We start from the raw sequence: 17,706 nt of genomic DNA, 5'->3' as shown, positions 1-17,706 counted from the left end.
CGAAAGAAAGGAAGCCGCTTGCTGCCTGTCAATGTCCAGGTTCGACTGGCTGTGCTCAGATCTGATGACCCTTACTTTCTCCTCAGTACCCCAGATCCCCAGCCCCCTTGGGTTGAAAGGGCACAGGATGCCCCCACCCCGTTGCTAAAACTTTGTCCTGCTCTCACAAACATATAGTAAAAATGTTGTCAGTTCCTGTGACTCTGGACTCTGGTGGTCTTCTTCGGGGAATTAACGGTCTGGGCATAACAGGGTGAAGAGCACCCGTTAAAAGCCTGAGCACTCTCCTCTCTCAAGGCGGTCGTCCCTCTTCCTTACCCCTCCCCAAGCCCGTTCAGTGCCTGCCCGGGAAGCTGCCGCGGAGCCCCGTGGGCGCCCCAGCTCCCCGCGCCCTGCGCGCGCTAAGCCACGGGGCCACTTCCCCGCCCGATCCATCGGGATGTTGAAGGAAATCTAGAACCCCGCGGGACAGCTCCGCTCCAAGGTCCCTAGCGACACCCCACGTCACCCGCAATCCTCACCCCGACCACCGAACCTGCTAGGTCCATAGAGTGTCTGAGCTGCACGCCCCGCGGGGAGGAGGTGGAGCAGAGGGGCCGAGCACAGCGCCTGGTGTCGGTTTGGGAGCTCGGAGCCACACAGCAGCCAGCCCGAGTTTGTATCTAGGGAGTTAGTTTCGGTTTCTTTTCTCTATCATGGGGCGTTTTCGATTTCCCCAATTTTCTGAAGGTAGAATATAGGTCTGCATTGGTTTACTCTGATACTTAGGGAAGTAATAGCAGAAGCGATGATATGCGATATATCTGGGACATGCATGTAAAAGCAGAGAAACCTGGGAGTCTAAACAAGGAATTGAGGCTGAGAGTAAATGCAGCACTGTGAGCACTGTGAACGTCTATGGTGAGGTGTGGTGGTTTTCTTTTCTGGCAAGGTACCGGACATGCAAAAATGGAGTAAAAAAAGATTAGGGGCTTTGAGTTTCTGTCCTAAGAAGTTCATTTTATGAAAACTTTCCAACAGTATAACTGTCCAGTGTGAACATTTGAAAGGCCAATCATATATCACAAAGAATTTAAATTGAGAAGAATGCTCTTTAGTTTTGTCATCAAGCTCATTAATGTTGGAAATTCGAGTTTCAACCCCAGCCCATGGTGGCCCTTAGTGCTCCAGACACTTAATTCCATGATGTTATGCATGTGCAGAATATATTGAGAGTCAAGATGGTGGTGAGGGTGCCCAAGTAACGACATTGGGTAATAAATGGAGAGAATTCGAAACCAGAAGTTCTGTCTTCAAGAAAAGGAAAGGGAGGAAGTGACTTGTTCACAATAGAAAGAGCCCAGCAGGGTAGTTTTTTCTCAGACTCTGGAATATAAAGTGGCTTCAAAAAGGAGGTGGAAACATTGCTCACTTCTGTTGGGATTTTCCTTTTTTTTTTTTTTTTTGGTTGAAAATCGTTATGATTGTCTTTCTCAATGAGGATGACATTGAGAAAGAACTTGAAATGACTCATGATTAAGTCATGAGTTCATCTCAGATGGATTCTTTTCTAGCATCTGATACTGGACCTTTGTATCATAAGAATGCATTTGCTAGCAGCAGAAAATTGGGCTTTGCTGTAACAGCATTTATTGAGCTTTTTATGTGCCAGGCAATAGGCTAAAAGCTTAACATGTATGATCACATTAAATCTCACAGAAAGTTCATGAGCAACTTTACTGTTGCTATTTTATGGAGAGGTAAATAAGGCTTAGAGAATTCAATTACTTGTCCATGACCCTACAGGTAGTTAATGGTAGCCAAGACTTCAAAATTTAATTCCAAAGATAATATCTACAATATTGTCTGTATATATTATCTCATTCCAGTTCTTTTAAATACTACAGTGTCATTATTCCGCCCCCAAAGCACATACAATTTAATGGGGATTTCCTCTTTTGATTGTAGAAGTGGGCCCTACATGTTCTTAATGTAATTGACTGTCTGTTTTTTTTCTGTCTTAAAGATATAGATATATCAGGTGGGGATTCCCTAGATATTAACTCCATACATCCCACTTCCCACTCCAAAGTATATGTACAATGCACATAAACAGATTCTACTCCAAATCAATATTCAGTTCTCTTCCACTTTAATAAGATAATTACCATGACTCCAGCCTAGATTTTATTCAGAAACTTGAAAATCATAAACTCCATTTCAACTTTTTGGAGCCTTCCCCCTTGCCTCAATCTCTCAGCCTCCTTAGGAGCCTCACTCTTTCACCTCCCCAGGGTCAACTCTGTGAACAGGCACTGAACCTTCCTCTCACCAACATTCTCAACTACTCCATCCACTCACTTTCCTCTGCACCTGCCCTGCAACTTGATCACCTGAATCTAGTAAACCATTTTTTGCCCTTACCAGGACATTGAAGGAAATTATCTAATATTTTTCACCTCAAATTTACTGTTTATGACTATAGGTCCCCGATCTTTTTTACAGTGGCCCTTAAAACCCTAGAGCATCTTACTGTTCTCTTCAAGTCCACTAAGAATATATCTGTTTTAAAGAGATTCAACTGTCTGACACCTCCATCTAGTCCAAGAAGCCCATGACGTGCTCCATATACAATATAACCACTCCCTTTTGAGTTGGTTACCTCCAGCTTCCTCAGGAATCTCACTCCATTCCTATATTGTTAACCTCTATTTACAGCTGTGGTAGATTGAACAATGGTCCCCCAAAGATGTCTATATCCTAATCCTTGGACCTATAAATATGTCATCTTATGTGGCAAAAAGAACTTTGCAGATATTCCTAAGAATCTTGAGATGGGGAAATTACCCTGGATTATCTGGGGACCTGATATAATGAGAAGGGTCCTTATAAGAGGGAAGAACTGTTATCAAAAAGGAACCAGGACAAGGAGAATGTGGGAAATTATCAGGATTTCAAGACTGCAAAGGATGGTCAAAGTAAGAGATTCACTGTTGGGAAAACATCCTCTGAAGAGAAAGTCATGAGTACGGTTGGACAACCTTTTGCTAGTGCCTCAAAAAGAACTCTGTGACATACACAGGGAATCCAAAAGATTTCTGAGAATATCAGCAGAAACACTGCTAGCTTGAACTGAAAGGTACAGAGAGACAATAAAATGAAAGACGGTTATAGGACTCCCAGAATTCCGTAAGCAACGAACAGTCTGATAAAACTATTCAGCCACAAACTTGTGCTATGTTTCATGAAGGATGACTCTGAGGACAGAGCCTAGAAACACAAATGGTTATTCACAGGCCTTAAAACCTATGGAGTTAACCTTGCAGATTTTTGAAATTTCTTGGCTTTTTCTCCTTCCATTTTCTCCCTTTGTGAACAGGAATATCTATCACTCGTACCCTATTCCTGTCCCACCATTGTATTTTGGGAGCAAATAACTTGTTTTCTAGTCTTACAGGTTCACATATGGAGAGAAATTTTGCCTCAGGATGGTTCATACCCAAAGTCTCAACCATACCTGATTTAATCATTTAGATCTTTTCAGCAGATGAAATTTAGATGGGATTTTTGGACTTAAGTCGATATTGTAATACGTTGGGACTTTGCGGGCACCTTAGAATGGTTCATTTTGCATATGGAATTGATGAGAATATTTGGGGCAGAGTGTGCACTGACAAATAAATGGCTCCCAAAACTGTGCATGCCCTAATCCCCAGAACCTGTGCATGTCACCGTACATGGCAAAAGGAACTTTGCATATGTGATTAATTTAAAGATCCTGAGATGGGGGATTATCCTAGATTTTCCAGAGTAGGCCCGATGTAATCTCAAGAGTCTTTATAAGAGAGAAACGGGAGATCAGAGGAGAGAGAAGATGCTGTGCTGCTGGCTTATACATGGAGAAAGGGACCACAAGCTAAGGAATACATGTGCCCTGTAGAAGCTGGAAAAGGTAAGGAAACGGACTCCCTGTTAGAGCCCCTAGAAATAATGTAGCCCTACCAATACCTTGATTTTTAGGCTTCTGACCTCCAGAATTGTAACAAATGTTTGTTTTAAGCCACCAAGTTTGTGGAAACTTGCTATAGCAACAATAGGAACCTAATGCAACTGGTATTTACTATTCATTCCACTAAAATGATAAAGAAATGATAAAGTCACTTTCCTCTCCAAAACAATTAAAAGAATGAGCCCTGCCCTACTTCTTCTTTTTTTTTTTTTTTTTGAGATGGAGTCTTACTCTGTCGCCTAGGCTGGAGTGCAGTGACACGATCTCGGTTCACTGCAGCCTCTGCCCACCGGGTTCCAGCGATTCTCCTGCCTCAGCCTCCTGGTTAGCTGAGATTACAAGTACATGCCACCACACCTGGCTAATTTTTATATTTTTAGTAGAGATGAGGTTTCACCATGTTGGCCAGGCTGGTCTCGAACTCCTGACCTCAGGTGATCTGCCCACCTCAGCCTCCCAAAGTGCTGGGATTACAGGTGTAAGCCACCACACCAGGGCCTTATCTCCTCCTTTTGATCATGGCACTTCATAAGGATATACATTCATCATCTCCATTTCTCCTTCAAAGTCCTAAATATTATTGGTCTAGTCTACCTTTAGACCAGAATCTGCCCTGAAGCACCTCTGCCAAACATCGTTCATGATGACCTATTAATTGCCAAATTCAATGTAGTCCATGATTTATTGACCTATTGGTGATATTCGAGATTTTATACCAGCCTCTCCTTTTCTTTTTTTTTTTTTTTTTTTCCTTGAATCAGGGTCTTGATCTGTCTCCCAGGCTGGAGTGCAATGGTTTGATCTTGGCTCACCACAGCTGATACATCTGAATTCCATATTCTCTTTTATGTCATTCCTTCCACTCACTAGAATAAGCTTCATGTGTTGTCATCTGGTTTATTGCAAAAGCCTATTCATTTCCTGACTCCAGCCTGTTCTCTCCATTCTGTTTTCCACTCTCCTGCCAGGGTAATTTCTTTAACATGTAAACCTGATCATGTTGCTCCCTGTCTTAAAATCCATTAGCATTTCCTCATTGCTTTCAGATTAAATCTGCCTATCGGTATTTCATCTTTTGTTTAGAGCTCCCAAACACTATACCTTAATGGTGATAAGTAAGTGTTTTGATTCAGAGGATCTCTCTAATAACAGTTCCATCATGTATTAGCTTCAGCATATTGGGTAAGTTAGCCTCTGTCTTTCCTCTCTAAAATGGGAGTTAAAAATCATCCACAGAGTTGTTAAAGGATTAAATGACTTCAATGTTGTAAAGAGATCAGATACAAAGCAATAGGATGCAGGTATCATTATTTTTATTCTCTTCAGGAAATACTGAGAACCACGAATACAGCACTAGGTAGCATGTCCTTCCTTGAGTTATGAGACAGATAACAGGGTCTTACTCTGTCTTAAAAAGTCTTAAAGCCTTGTGTTGAGTGGCAACAGTGATGTCAATCCATACGCATTCAAACATCATAATTTCTGGACATTCCTTTCTAGGGATTCACTAAACATGTGTGTATGGAGACCTACATCCAGACACTTTTTATACACCAATACAAAATATTAAAGACTCCTTCCTTCAGAGTTTACATTCTAGTAAAGAATATAAACAATAACAAGAGAAGTAAAAAGACCATTGTGTTAGATAAAAATAAGCTATAAGAGAAAAAATACAGAGAGAAGAGGAAATATCAAATCCTGATGGGAAAAGAAGATGAAATTTTAGATAGGATAGACAGGGAAAGTCCCACTAAGGTGACTTAAGATTGGAAGGAAGTTAGGCCATTCTTTTTTCTTGGAGAAACCGAGCCTGGCTGAGGAACAGGGAAGTCCCTGAGATACAGTGAGCCACGTGGGTTCAAGGACCATTAGAGAGGCCTGTGTTGCTGAAGCTGAAGGACCAGGCAAGAGTGGGAGAATGTCACAAAGATAAGGTGAGAAGGCAGATCATGCCTGATCCCAGAGAACAAAAGAGACTGTGACTTTTACTTTGAATGTGATAAGAAGGCATGTTATGGCAAATACATTGAGATTTTATACTTTTACTTTAATTAAAAATTTGAACAGTTCATGTACACATGTTCCTTTTGTTTTGGATATATATTAAAGAACAAATCAATAAATTAAATTTAATATAAAAATAGTATAACCAATTATATTCCTTACGTGTGTGACAATCTTACACTGGATTGTTTTCTTTTTTGGTTTGTTTTTTCGCTAATATTGATCATTGTTCTAGTGACTTTTTTGACAGTTTTTGAGACAAAATTAAGTCAAGATAATGTAATGCATAGCTGTCCCTAGTTATCCATGGGGAACTAGTTCCAGGACCCTCTTGAATACTAAAATTCGTGGATACTCAAGTCCCTTATGAAATGGCATATTTGTGTATAAACTTTAAATCATCTCTAGATTACTTATAATACTTAACACAATGTAAATACTATGTAAACAGTTATACTGTGTTTAGAGAATGACAAAAAAGTGTACATGTTCAATAGATTTTTTCTGAACATTTTTGATCCATGGTTAGTTGAATCCACAGATGTAGAAGCCACAGATACAGAGGGCTGACTGTATATTATTTCATATATTTATTGTCTTATAAATTTTAAATATACTGCTCATTTTCCTATGTGTTTTTTCTTATTGAATTGCAAGGCCACATCTTGCCAAGGTTTCCTTTCATTTTTTTTAACTGGCCTTTTCTTCTTTCTTTTTAAATGAAGATTTTGTTTTAGTTTTACAGTTAGGAACTTTTAGAAGTCATCAGATTTATCACATTGTGCCTTTATATTTTCTTCATTTGCCCTTATGGGTAGAAAACTCCTTCACTACCATAGAGAAAAAAAAAAAAAAGCATGTATTTTATTATGGCTATTTTTTGGTTTTTTTCCATTTAACACCTGAATTTATGTTGGCGTATGGTGTGAGGTTTAATGGTCTAAGTGTGTTTAATGAATGCCTCAGAGTTAATTCTTCAGAGAGATGGCTGGTAAGCCCTAGCACTCCCATCTGAGGTGACCCTGATGGGGACAGGGACTAGAGTAGGCCAGGGAGCAGGGTATGCACTGCAGCTGATCTCTTGGGTTTTGGAAACTTGATCCTATACCCTTGCTTTCAGGTGTGAACTTGGGTTGCTGGGACAGTAGACCTTAGTCCTTTCTGTGGGGCACCGATTGCATTCCAGCCCTTCTGCCCCGGGAGGGGTCTGCCCTATCACCGACATCCTCACCCCTGCATGATCCAGCAGGCTGTTGGCTCTTGACTCACACTGTAAAACTCCACCCCTGTTTACTCAAAACCTCTGCCCAGGCTCACTCCCTTGATCCGAATTAATCTACTCTCATAAAGCTACTTCTTTTTTCTTCAGAGGAATCACTGTGAAGTCCTCATCCTTCCCCCATGGCTTTCTATTTGAGCAGTGTCCCTCTATCAAGTTTCTAGCCCTCTGTCATCCATGGCACGCCCCTCGTCTAGCTGCATACCACTTGGGTTTCTCAGAAAAGCTCAAAGGACGAGGCTTCACCCACTGAACTCCATTTATTTCCCTATTACTCGCCGTCCACACCTATAATGGTTGCCTGATTTAAAATCTCCCCACCTCCCTCTAGTCACCTTTTCATACCAGGCATAAACACCAGTGAGTAACAGCTACCTACCCAGCCCAGTTAGAAGCTCCCAATTCCTCAGAGTGGCCTGAGGCAGAATAGTTTCCCTAGGGTCATCTCAGCTTCTGGATCCCAAGTCTGATCCTCTTTCCTTGCCTTCTCAGTCATCTGCTAAGCTTGTTTATTGGGCAACACTAAGCAACGTTAATGATTATTCCTGTCTTTAACTAGGAGGGGAGAAGCTCTCTCCCCATCTTCACCCACTTCTGTGAAGCTTTCAGGGACTATGGGTCTTGCACTGATAGCGCTTCCCCAGGCTGGGCTGGCCCAGACAGTCAAAGAATAGGTCCAGTCACTTCTCAGCCCAGTTGACATTTGGCGCTTCGTGATCATGGGTAAGATATCTTCTCTTGGGAGGTCAGACAAGGTCAATTCTTCCGGCTATGACATTGTGTGAGGCAATGAAGAGGGGAAAGTCCATGAATGGAAGGTGGAAGCTGATTGAACCTGTTTTGTGGGTTCAGGAGAGGTCCTCTCACAACTCACTGGAGGTAGGCAAGCTAGGTGAAGACTTCCATGGAAACTCCTGGCTCTGGGGTGCCCACTTCACTGATGATTGAGTGGGCACCCTATAGGGTACCCTCTGTCAAAGTAATTCAAAGTCCTGCTCATCGTTCAGACTGGGCTTGTCAGGAATCAGGTACACTTGGATAACCTAGCCTTAATTCCATTCAATTTCCTTTTATAGCTTAGAAAAATAGGACTACAGTTGTTCCTCAGTATCCAAGGGAGATTGGTTTCAGGATCCCCTGCAGATACCAAAATCTATAGATGCTCAAGTTCCTTATTTAAAAAAATGGTGTAGTGTTTTATATAATCTAGGTGTATCTTCCCATATACTTTAAATCATCTTTAGATTCCTTATAATACCTAATACAATGTAAATGCTTTATAAAAAGGTGTTATACTATATTATTTGTATTATGCTTCATTGTTGTATTTTTTTTTAATACTTTTGATCCACTGTTGGCTGAATCACCAAATGCAGAGTCCATGGAGGGCTAACTGCATTTTTATGCTTATAATGCCAACATTGCTTTGACAAGTTCATTCTGTGTTATATTAATTTAGGTTTCATTTGTACAATCATTAGTACAGTATTCAATTTATAACTCATAAATAATAAAGCATATTAACAAATGCATATGCTGTCTCTATGGAAAAGTAATTACCTAAAAATGTTCTAAATAATCTGTTTGATTTTACCCTGCAGAGAAAGTTTTCTTGATTAAGAAACAATATATTCAATGAAACTACAGTCACAGTTACAGAAGTCAAATGAGCACACTGGGTCTGTGCTATTTCTGCAACAGGCTTTTTCAACACCTGTTGATCAGTCAATCAGAGAAAACCTCAGGGGCTGAAGATAGGCCAGCTTGGTGAAAATTCCTTCCCAAAATAGCAATAGCTGAGCAAATTGCTAGGCTGACAGAAGTAGAGTATGGACAGTTCTTGGGATTTTGTGTGAGAGAGCAACTGTCTTCGATGGTTGGCATTTTTTCAATGTTTAAATTCTTTGGTCCAACAGCTGATTTCCTCCTTTGTCATATTCTTTCCTATTTGCTTCCCCAGGCAGTGACAGCCACGTCCTTCCACATTAGACTTCTTGGATAAGCAGCTTCTGAAATTGTTCTACAGCTGTTCGTAGCTGTCTGGCAGTGACCACTCCATTTGCAAGGTTGTTGAATATCGCTAAGTATCTCTATGAGGCATATAAAATGCACAGTTTAAGAGAAACAAAATATTATTCATTTTGATTTAGATCATTCTAAATAACTAATTATCTTGGTAGATTTGCCTTTTCTTTCTGGTGGAGGAAAAAACAAATCACCCTATACAGTTTATTGATGTCTTCATATGTTGTAAAATGTCAAAGCAACTCAAAGCATTAAAACTTTCAGCCATGCAAATAGTCTTAACTTATTTTAAGTTATATTCAGACTTCAAAGACTATTATCTTCCTGTTTCCCTTAGCATAATATAATCAGCATTTTTCCTTTAATACAAGCACATCAGAAAAATAATATTTTATGGTTACTGTAAAATTCCATGAGTTTATTAAGCCATTCCATAACATGCACATTTAGATTGCTTCAATATTTTTGCTTCCATAAATAATATAGAATTAAATGTGTTTTTATATAAAGTGTTTACTGTAGTTAGGATTGTGTCCTTGGAGCAGACCAGAGAGAGAGTGGATCAAAGGTTATGACATTTTAAAGGTAGCCAGATGAAGAGGAATGTCCATACAGTATATGCGGAATATCGTTCACTTGGATACGGGTCTGATGTGCAAATCATCACACAAGAGCTGATCCACAGTAGAGGAAATCTGGTTTAAGATTTTTTAAATCAGTAAAGTTTTTTTTTATTCTCCAAATAGAAACATACTGTATTCAAAATTTCTTTAATTGATTATTCTCTATTTTATACCCAAAGACTTCAAAAAATTTTACTCTCTAGTGGATTCAACAATTAAGAAAGGTTTTTAAAGATTAAATGGACTTTAGGCTCACGACTAGAATTTTCTTTTTTTTTTTTCTTTTTTTTTTTTTTTTTTTTTTTAGAAATGGAGTCCTACTATGTTACCCAGGCTGGCCTCGAAGTCCTGGGCTCAAGGGAACCTCCTGCTTCATCCTCCCAAGTAGCTGGGACTGCAGACATGTACCACTGAGCCCCACAATTTTTCTGATGATAAATATAATGCAAACACATACAAATTTCATATACAAAAAGAAAACAATGCAAGTTTCCTTTAATCTTACCTTCCAGATATAATAACCAGTATACGATGTGTTTGTTTCACTTAATGCTATATTTGGGATACCTTATTTCTATATCACTTGTTTTAGTACCTTAGAACATACATTTTAAAAATCATAATTATTGATAGGGAAAAGTATAAAGAGTAAGAAACAGTAACAGTCAAGGTAATCTCTGATGCCATTGTTTTTCTCAGATACCATTTTTAAAATAACAATACAGCATGTACTTTGGAGTCAATGTACAACCCTATTTGTATCCTAGTCAGAATGCATTTTCTCAATAAAATTAAACTGTCATCTTCCAGGAAAACTTTAAAATGTTTTATTCATATGTCAGGAGAGAGAGAGAAATTATAAAAATAGATATAATTATACATACAAATATGATAATGCTCTAACACACTCCTATGTATACACTTTTTATCCTAAATCTTGAATATATTTCTATGACTACATATGTATTTATCCATTCCACTATGATTTTTTTTCCAATTCATGTGAGCCAAAAGAACTTCAATTTGCTGAATGAAGAGAAATAGGAATCCAGTTTTTTAATAATGAGGGGCAAGTCAGTGGAATTGAACAAGGCCAAGAAATAAATAAAAATGTATGTAGTTATTTCATATATGCTGCCAATTCAAACTAATGTTCTTTCCATACAAGAATAAAATATGTCATTTTATTCATCCATTCCTCCATTCCTTGTCTTGCCATAAGAAATTTGTTAGTACTCCAGTAGCACTGAAGGGCTACTCCTCTGCCCTTAGAGTTCCTTTTCACACAATCTTCCTGGATATACTGCCATGCTAATTTGTCTAGGTAAACTTTTGTGTCAGTTTTTCTAAGTAAAGCAAAAAATGCTACTTTATTTTTTATTTTCGTTTTTATTTTTTAGAAAGAAGACCTTGTTCTGTTACCCAGAATGGAGTGTGCAGTGGCACAATCATGGCTCACTGCAGCCTTGAACTCCTGGGCTCAAGCAATCCTCCCACCTCAGCCTCCCAAGTGGTTAAGACTACAAGAACACACCACCAAGCCCGGCTAAATTTTTTAGTTTTTCTAGAGACAGGGTCTCACTCTATTGCCCAGGCTGGTCTTGAACTCCTGGCGTCAAGCAATTCTCCTTCCTCAGCCTCCCAATGTGTTGGGATTACAAGTGGAAACTGCTGTACCCGGCAAAAATGCTACTTTAATTGAGATTATATGACATTTGTAGATTATTCTGATAAAGAACTAATTACATTACAAACTCAGTTCTTCCTATATAAAGAACAGGATATAGCATTCCATTTATTTCATTATTTCATTCCTTTCTCGTCTTTAGCATACATTAAAACTTGCATATTAGTTGTTAGTATTCCTTGGTGTTTTATCTCATTACTATATATTGCATCATATATGTATATGTATACACAGTCACACATGCACCTATACCTTAATATATAATGTTAAAGTAGAACCATTCTCTTCACTTCTCACAAACCTTTTTTTTTCTCATTGGGACTAGATATTGAATTTTGTCTGAAGACTCAATAACAATATATGGAGCTGACCATATGGCTTTTTTCATTTGAGTTTCTTTTGAGGAATTAAATACTAGAAATTTGGATGTTAAGCCAACTTTTATGATTTGGCTAAAACTCAATTGTCCAAAGTGTATTATTCTTTTAATACACTGTTGGCTTTTATTTATTACTATTTTTTTCAAATTTTATTTTACTATTCAAAACAGCAATGTGCAATCATCTCTCTTCATTCAATTTTATATTACTGAATAATGACACAATGATAAAGGAATAATAGAAGGATATAATGATGTCATTCATTGTAAATTCCAAGACTTATTTTATTTGCTTAAATTCAATAAAATCTGCTTTTGAAATTAATTTTACTGACTTTTTCACAATAAATAATACTTTCTCTACATTTGGAACCTTATAAGGCAGATAGAAAATGAGATTATTTCTAAGGATCATAATATCTAACTGTACCCCAATACTTGTATATAGACATAGATTTTGTTTTCAGACTATTTCAATTCTACTTCTATTACCTATCATCGTAAGATTATGTTTCTCTCACTTTTGTGCATATGCACCAGTTAGCAAACATCCCAAGTAGCAGAAACATTTGACCAAAAGACCACCCACAGGCTCAGGCTACATTTATGCAGCAGATTTAACCACATTTCATAAAATCAAGCTCATGAGGGACAAATGTGGAGTTCACTGCTATGTACAGATAGATATACCAGTTTAATCAGACAAGTCTTTGGGGCCATACCTGATTCTGCGACATGGACGCAAGCCAGATACAAACTATGAGGAAAAAGTAGAAAGACTGGTCATGGCTTCGAAAGACACTTGTTCCCAGGATCACCAGATGGACCATTAGGACAATTCTGCAAGTGTTTCATGCCTCCAATTTTAGTGTGTTCTTTGATCAGACTTCTCAGTTACCATTTTCTCACATGCTCCGTGATCCTTGTTTCCTGATGGTTGATGCCAGGAATAAAGAGAGGAATAAAAGTGAAAAGGGAGTAAGTAGACTTGTTTCTTGACACTTAGGATTTTCAAACTTCCTGGATCATAAGAGAAAGAAAACATCAAAGGGGGATAAATGAGCAAGTCTGCAGCATTTCTTTGCACACCCCTTTCATCAAGGAAACTTAGAATACCTTTACTTTCTCTATTGGCTGCCCGACAGTATCTACTAAAACAAAGTTTGTAAACCAGTTTCCCTGACTGACCTGAACCTGGGAGGCACACTGATAGATAAATCTCAAAACAGAGTGATCTACAGCCTGGAAAATCTGGTGAAGAAGAAAAATCAGTGTATGAGAGAGCTAGAGGAAGAAAGTTTACAGTCAAATAACATGTTTGAATGTGTGATTTTGAAAACAGAGCATGCCCCAATGTGACTGTAGGACTGATAGGTTAAAGGGAATAGAGGTGTGGTAGCCAACTGCCAAGATGACCACAAATGCATTGTCTTGCCAACTGGTTCTTACGCCTCTGTGCAGTCTCCTCCCCCAGTGGATACTGCCAGTTTGTATAACTAAAGGATACTGCAGAAAAGATGAAATATGACCTGCAAGGCTGGATCATAAAAGACATCATGTTGGGAGGCCGAGGCGGGTGGATCACGAGGTCAGGAGATCGAGACCATCCTGGCTAACATGGTGAAACCCTGTCTCTACTAAAAATACAAAAAACTAGCCGGGCGAGGTGGCGGGCGCCTGTAGTCCCAGCTACTGGGAGGCTGAGGCAGGAGAATGGCGTGAACCCGGGAGGCGGAGCTTGCAGTGAGCCGAGATCATGCCACTGCACTCCAGCCTGGGCGGCCCAGCAAGACACACCCCCTAAAAAAAAAAAAAAAAAAAAAAAAAAGACATCATGGAGCCGGGTGCTGTGGCTCACACCTGTAATCCCAACACTTTGGGAGACCGAGGTGGGTGAATCGTCTGAGGTCAGGAGTTTGAGACCAGCCTGGATGAAACCCCATCTCTACCAAAAATACGAAAACTTAGCCAGGCGTGGGGCGGGCGCCTGTAAACCCAGCTACTCAGGAGGCTGAGGCAGGAGAATCGCTTGAACCCAGGAGGCGCAGGTTGCATGAGCCGAGATCATGCCACTGCACTCCAGCCTGGGCAACAAGAGCAAAACTCCACCTCAAAAAAAAAAAAAAAAAAAAAAAAGACATCCTGGCAGAATCCAGCTGCCAGGAAGTGAGAAAACTCGGGCAGTGACACAGAGAAGTCAACAGGGGTCCAGCCAGTAACAGGACTAACTTTCCAGGCATGTGAGTGAGCTGTCTTGGAAGCAGATTTTCCAGCCCCAGCCATGCTTCCACCTGAAAGAAGCTGGGACAACATCTCCAGTACAATCTCATGATACCCTGATCTGGAATTACCCAGCTAAGACTAATGGATTCTTGACACATAGAAACTGTGAAATAACAAATATGTATTAAGACATTAATTTTTGCAGTAATTTGTTATGAAGCAGTAGATAAGTTATACCTGATTTTGGAGGTGGAGGAGGTCTGTTTGTGTGATCTATAAGAGGAACGGAGATGAAGATTCATAGAGAAAAGCAGGTCCAAAACCAATATGCCAAGGTATAGAATAGACAAATGGGTGCTGAGTCACCCAGAATAATGGCAGGGTGTGGAGTGAAGAAGAGAACCAACAGCCCAACTAGATCCAAAGTCTTAATTTTAAAAAGTGGGATGGAGGATGATTGATGCAAATGTAAGTGCTTCAAAAGAGCAGAAATTTCTATAAGAAGAAGTAATCATTTGAAAGCTGAACTGGAGCCCCATGAAGGAGCCACAGACCACCTTTCCCAACGTTGGTGCACGCAGAAACGGGCTCTGGTGGGAAATATGAAAGTGCATGAGAAATGATACTACTGTCCACACGCTAATCTCATCCTTAATATCAATTGGACCTTGCTATACTAACTTAAGAGTGTTGGTCAACTTTCTCAAATTTTTTTGATGCCAATTTTCTAAGGAAAAGAACTTCTGTTTCTCAAATTCTTCAAAGATTTTTAAAACAAGCTGGGTTTGCTGCACTGTTTGCAATACATACACAAAAAGGTCACATTTCTCTGTCCTTTTGACTAAAATCATACCTGGCTTTGAAGCCTCTCTCAGGACCACAAGCGGTTTTTTTTTTCTTTTTTCTTCTTATGGCTTCATCACTTTGCTGGTGTTGTACCAGGATTTAGGAACCAAGCAATTCAAAGAAATGTGGGAGAGGCCTCATCTGGTCAGGAGTCCAATATGATTGCCTCTGGAATTCACCATGAGACTCACAGTTCACCAGAAGGCAGAGGCAAAAATCAGAGTTGCCAACTAAAATTATTTCTAAAGACAGGTTCACTGCTTCCAATTCCCAAGCCTTTCTGAGACTCCATGGGGTGAATCACTTGCTTCTTTTCTGCATCTCCTCCTGCAGGCATCGAAGTTTTGTAATTTAGTTACATGCACACTTACATTTATCTCTTTCCAATAGTTTTGTTCACTTCTGATATCTTCTATTGTCTTCCCTCCCAATTTCTGCCCTTTTCAGTTTTTTACAATTATCTCGTGGCTTTAGGAAAAAGCAGATATAAACATGTGTTTAATCAAGGCTATGGTTTGAAGGTTTTTGTCCCCTTTAAAATTTATGTTAACTACTAATCCCCTATACAACAGTGCCGGGAAGTGTAACCTTTAGAAGGTGATTCAGGAGGACTCCTCATGAATGGGATTTGATGTCCTTAGGGCTTGACGGAGGACGTTTGACCCCCTCTTGCCCTTCTACCTTCTGCCATGTGAGGACACAGTGCTCAAGGCATCACTGTGGAAGCAGAGATGGGAACTTCACCAGACAATAAACCTGCTGGCACCTTGATCTTAGACTTCCCAGCCTCCAGAGCTACGAGAAATAAATTTCTGCTCTTTGTAAATTACCCAGTCTGTGGCATTTTGTTGTAATGGCACAAACTAAGACAATCAACGAGACTTGTATTTCTCTCGTAAGCACAAATTTTAAAATCGCTTCTTAATTAATATAATAGATGAAATGACCCACAGAAGTATCCAGTTCTAGAAAGCACCATTTATAAAGGACCAGCTTTGCCTATAAAGAAAATAAAATGCAATTTCCTATAAAGAAAATACTTCACAAAGTTTCTACCATCAGAAAAAAAAATATCTTTAGATACTAAACTAAATCAAATGTGATGGTGTTATCCAGACAAAGGAAGACTCAGCACTCCATTTCCAAGTTAACTGGGAGCTTCTGTGTTGCTCTTTTTGCCCCCTTGTATTTGACTCTGCTATCTGACCTTTAAACTGAAAAGCTTTCTATTCTTGCTATCTGTGTTTGTTATTTGAAAGATCAAAATATTAAACTCTTGCTATCTCTACTTGTCATTTGAAAGATCAAAATATTAAATGATTGTGAAACATTTTTTGCAACTGTAAGAGGGTTGATACTTTTCCTGAATATTATTCATTCAACATTTATTTATTTCTTTGACTAATATTTACTAGATGCTCGTGATGTCCTAGGCATTGAGCTAAGAACTCAATGTTGCAACGTGGATAAGACCAGTCCCTGTGTGTTCACACTTATTTAATACTATTATAGACAAGGCTTTTAATACATACCATAGTCATGTATCAATTTTTAATTAGCAATATGAAGTAAGAGAACAATGGGACTTTCCACTCAATTTGCCAGGTGGCTAAATTTTCAGTTACTGAATTTACTATTTTAGGATAATCTAGCACATGACCAAAATTTAAATGCACAGAGCAGAAGATCACAGTAAGAAGAGCTTCCATTTGGATTATCACTTTTTCTACTTGGAGTCACATACTGTACTTTAAATTGATTAAGAACATGTTAACGGGGCAGGTGGTGATTTCCAGCTACAAGTCCAAAGTACAGAAGAATGTGTTTAAATCCTATGTTTATCAGATCCATAAATGTCATTCCTTCTATGTTAAGTGGTTTTATTTCTAAGAACCCAGCCCTCAGTCCTGGGGGTGCTTCCCAGCCTGCTGCTGGAATTCCTGATCATGGCACTCTGCTGAAACATGAGCTCAGTTACCAAATATAGCTGAGTGGAGTAAGAGGACAGATGAGAGTCTGAGGCCACAGTTGCCTCAGAGTGACTACGGACCAGGCAGTCTTTAATGAACAGGCAAGGCCACAACCTCCATTCTCCCAGAAAAGAAGAAATGCTCATCTGAAATTCATCACCTCTCTGGAGTCTTCAAACTGACCAAGCACTGAAAAGGTCTGTAAGGTGTATCTTAATATACTAACTAGTAGAGCAACATTTTAAGAACTTAAAAAAAAAAATAAAAATATAAAAGTTTTTCTGAAAACATGATATATTTAGAAGATATCTTAATTATTCTTTTGCTTGGAGAGGAAAAGTAATGAGAATGTTATGGTTTTGCCAAAAACACATAATACATAAGATTTGCCTGCCCACTTTATCTCTGCCTTTGCTGTCAGAGAATTATACTTTCTGTTATAAGCTTAAGCATGCTAAGTTGGTGCTATCAATTCCAAAAGGATTTAATGTATTTATGGAGCCAGCTTTTGTCAAGATTGTGTACGTGTTATGTTTTACAGAAAAGGAAAATGCAGTTTACTAGACCCTCACCCATATTTAAGCTAAATACATAATGATGGCTTAAAGTGATAGACTTTAGATTTTAGTCCATTATAAATTGTTAATTACACTTTCAAAAGATTCTAAAAGTAACTCAC

General features: G+C 39.0%; 2 protein-coding genes across 4 annotated transcripts in view; one reads left to right on the top strand and one right to left on the bottom strand.

Annotated features, from left to right (window-relative positions):
* Window positions 1-668, bottom strand: part of DDX60L (DExD/H-box 60 like) — a 112,913-nt gene extending 112,245 nt beyond the window's left edge. For both annotated transcript variants that reach the window (XM_023228720.2, XM_023228724.2), the window contains exon 1: window positions 536-668. In XM_023228720.2, the coding sequence (XP_023084488.2) occupies window positions 536-548 (13 nt within the window). In that variant the 5' untranslated portion in view covers window positions 549-668. The remainder of the gene's footprint in view (window positions 1-535) is intronic.
* Window positions 669-17,081: 16,413 nt separating this feature from the next.
* PALLD (palladin, cytoskeletal associated protein) overlaps window positions 17,082-17,706 on the top strand; it is a 434,025-nt gene continuing 433,400 nt past the window's right edge. For both annotated transcript variants that reach the window (XM_023228753.3, XM_023228746.3), the window contains exon 1: window positions 17,082-17,224. The gene's annotated coding sequence lies outside the window, so the exon portion shown is untranslated. The remainder of the gene's footprint in view (window positions 17,225-17,706) is intronic.

Source organism: Piliocolobus tephrosceles, chromosome 3, assembly GCF_002776525.5.
Source record: "Piliocolobus tephrosceles isolate RC106 chromosome 3, ASM277652v3, whole genome shotgun sequence".
Lineage (NCBI taxonomy): Eukaryota > Metazoa > Chordata > Mammalia > Primates > Cercopithecidae > Piliocolobus > Piliocolobus tephrosceles.
The sequence above is the reverse complement of the archived record's forward strand: the minus strand, read 5'-3'. Positions and strand labels throughout refer to the sequence as shown.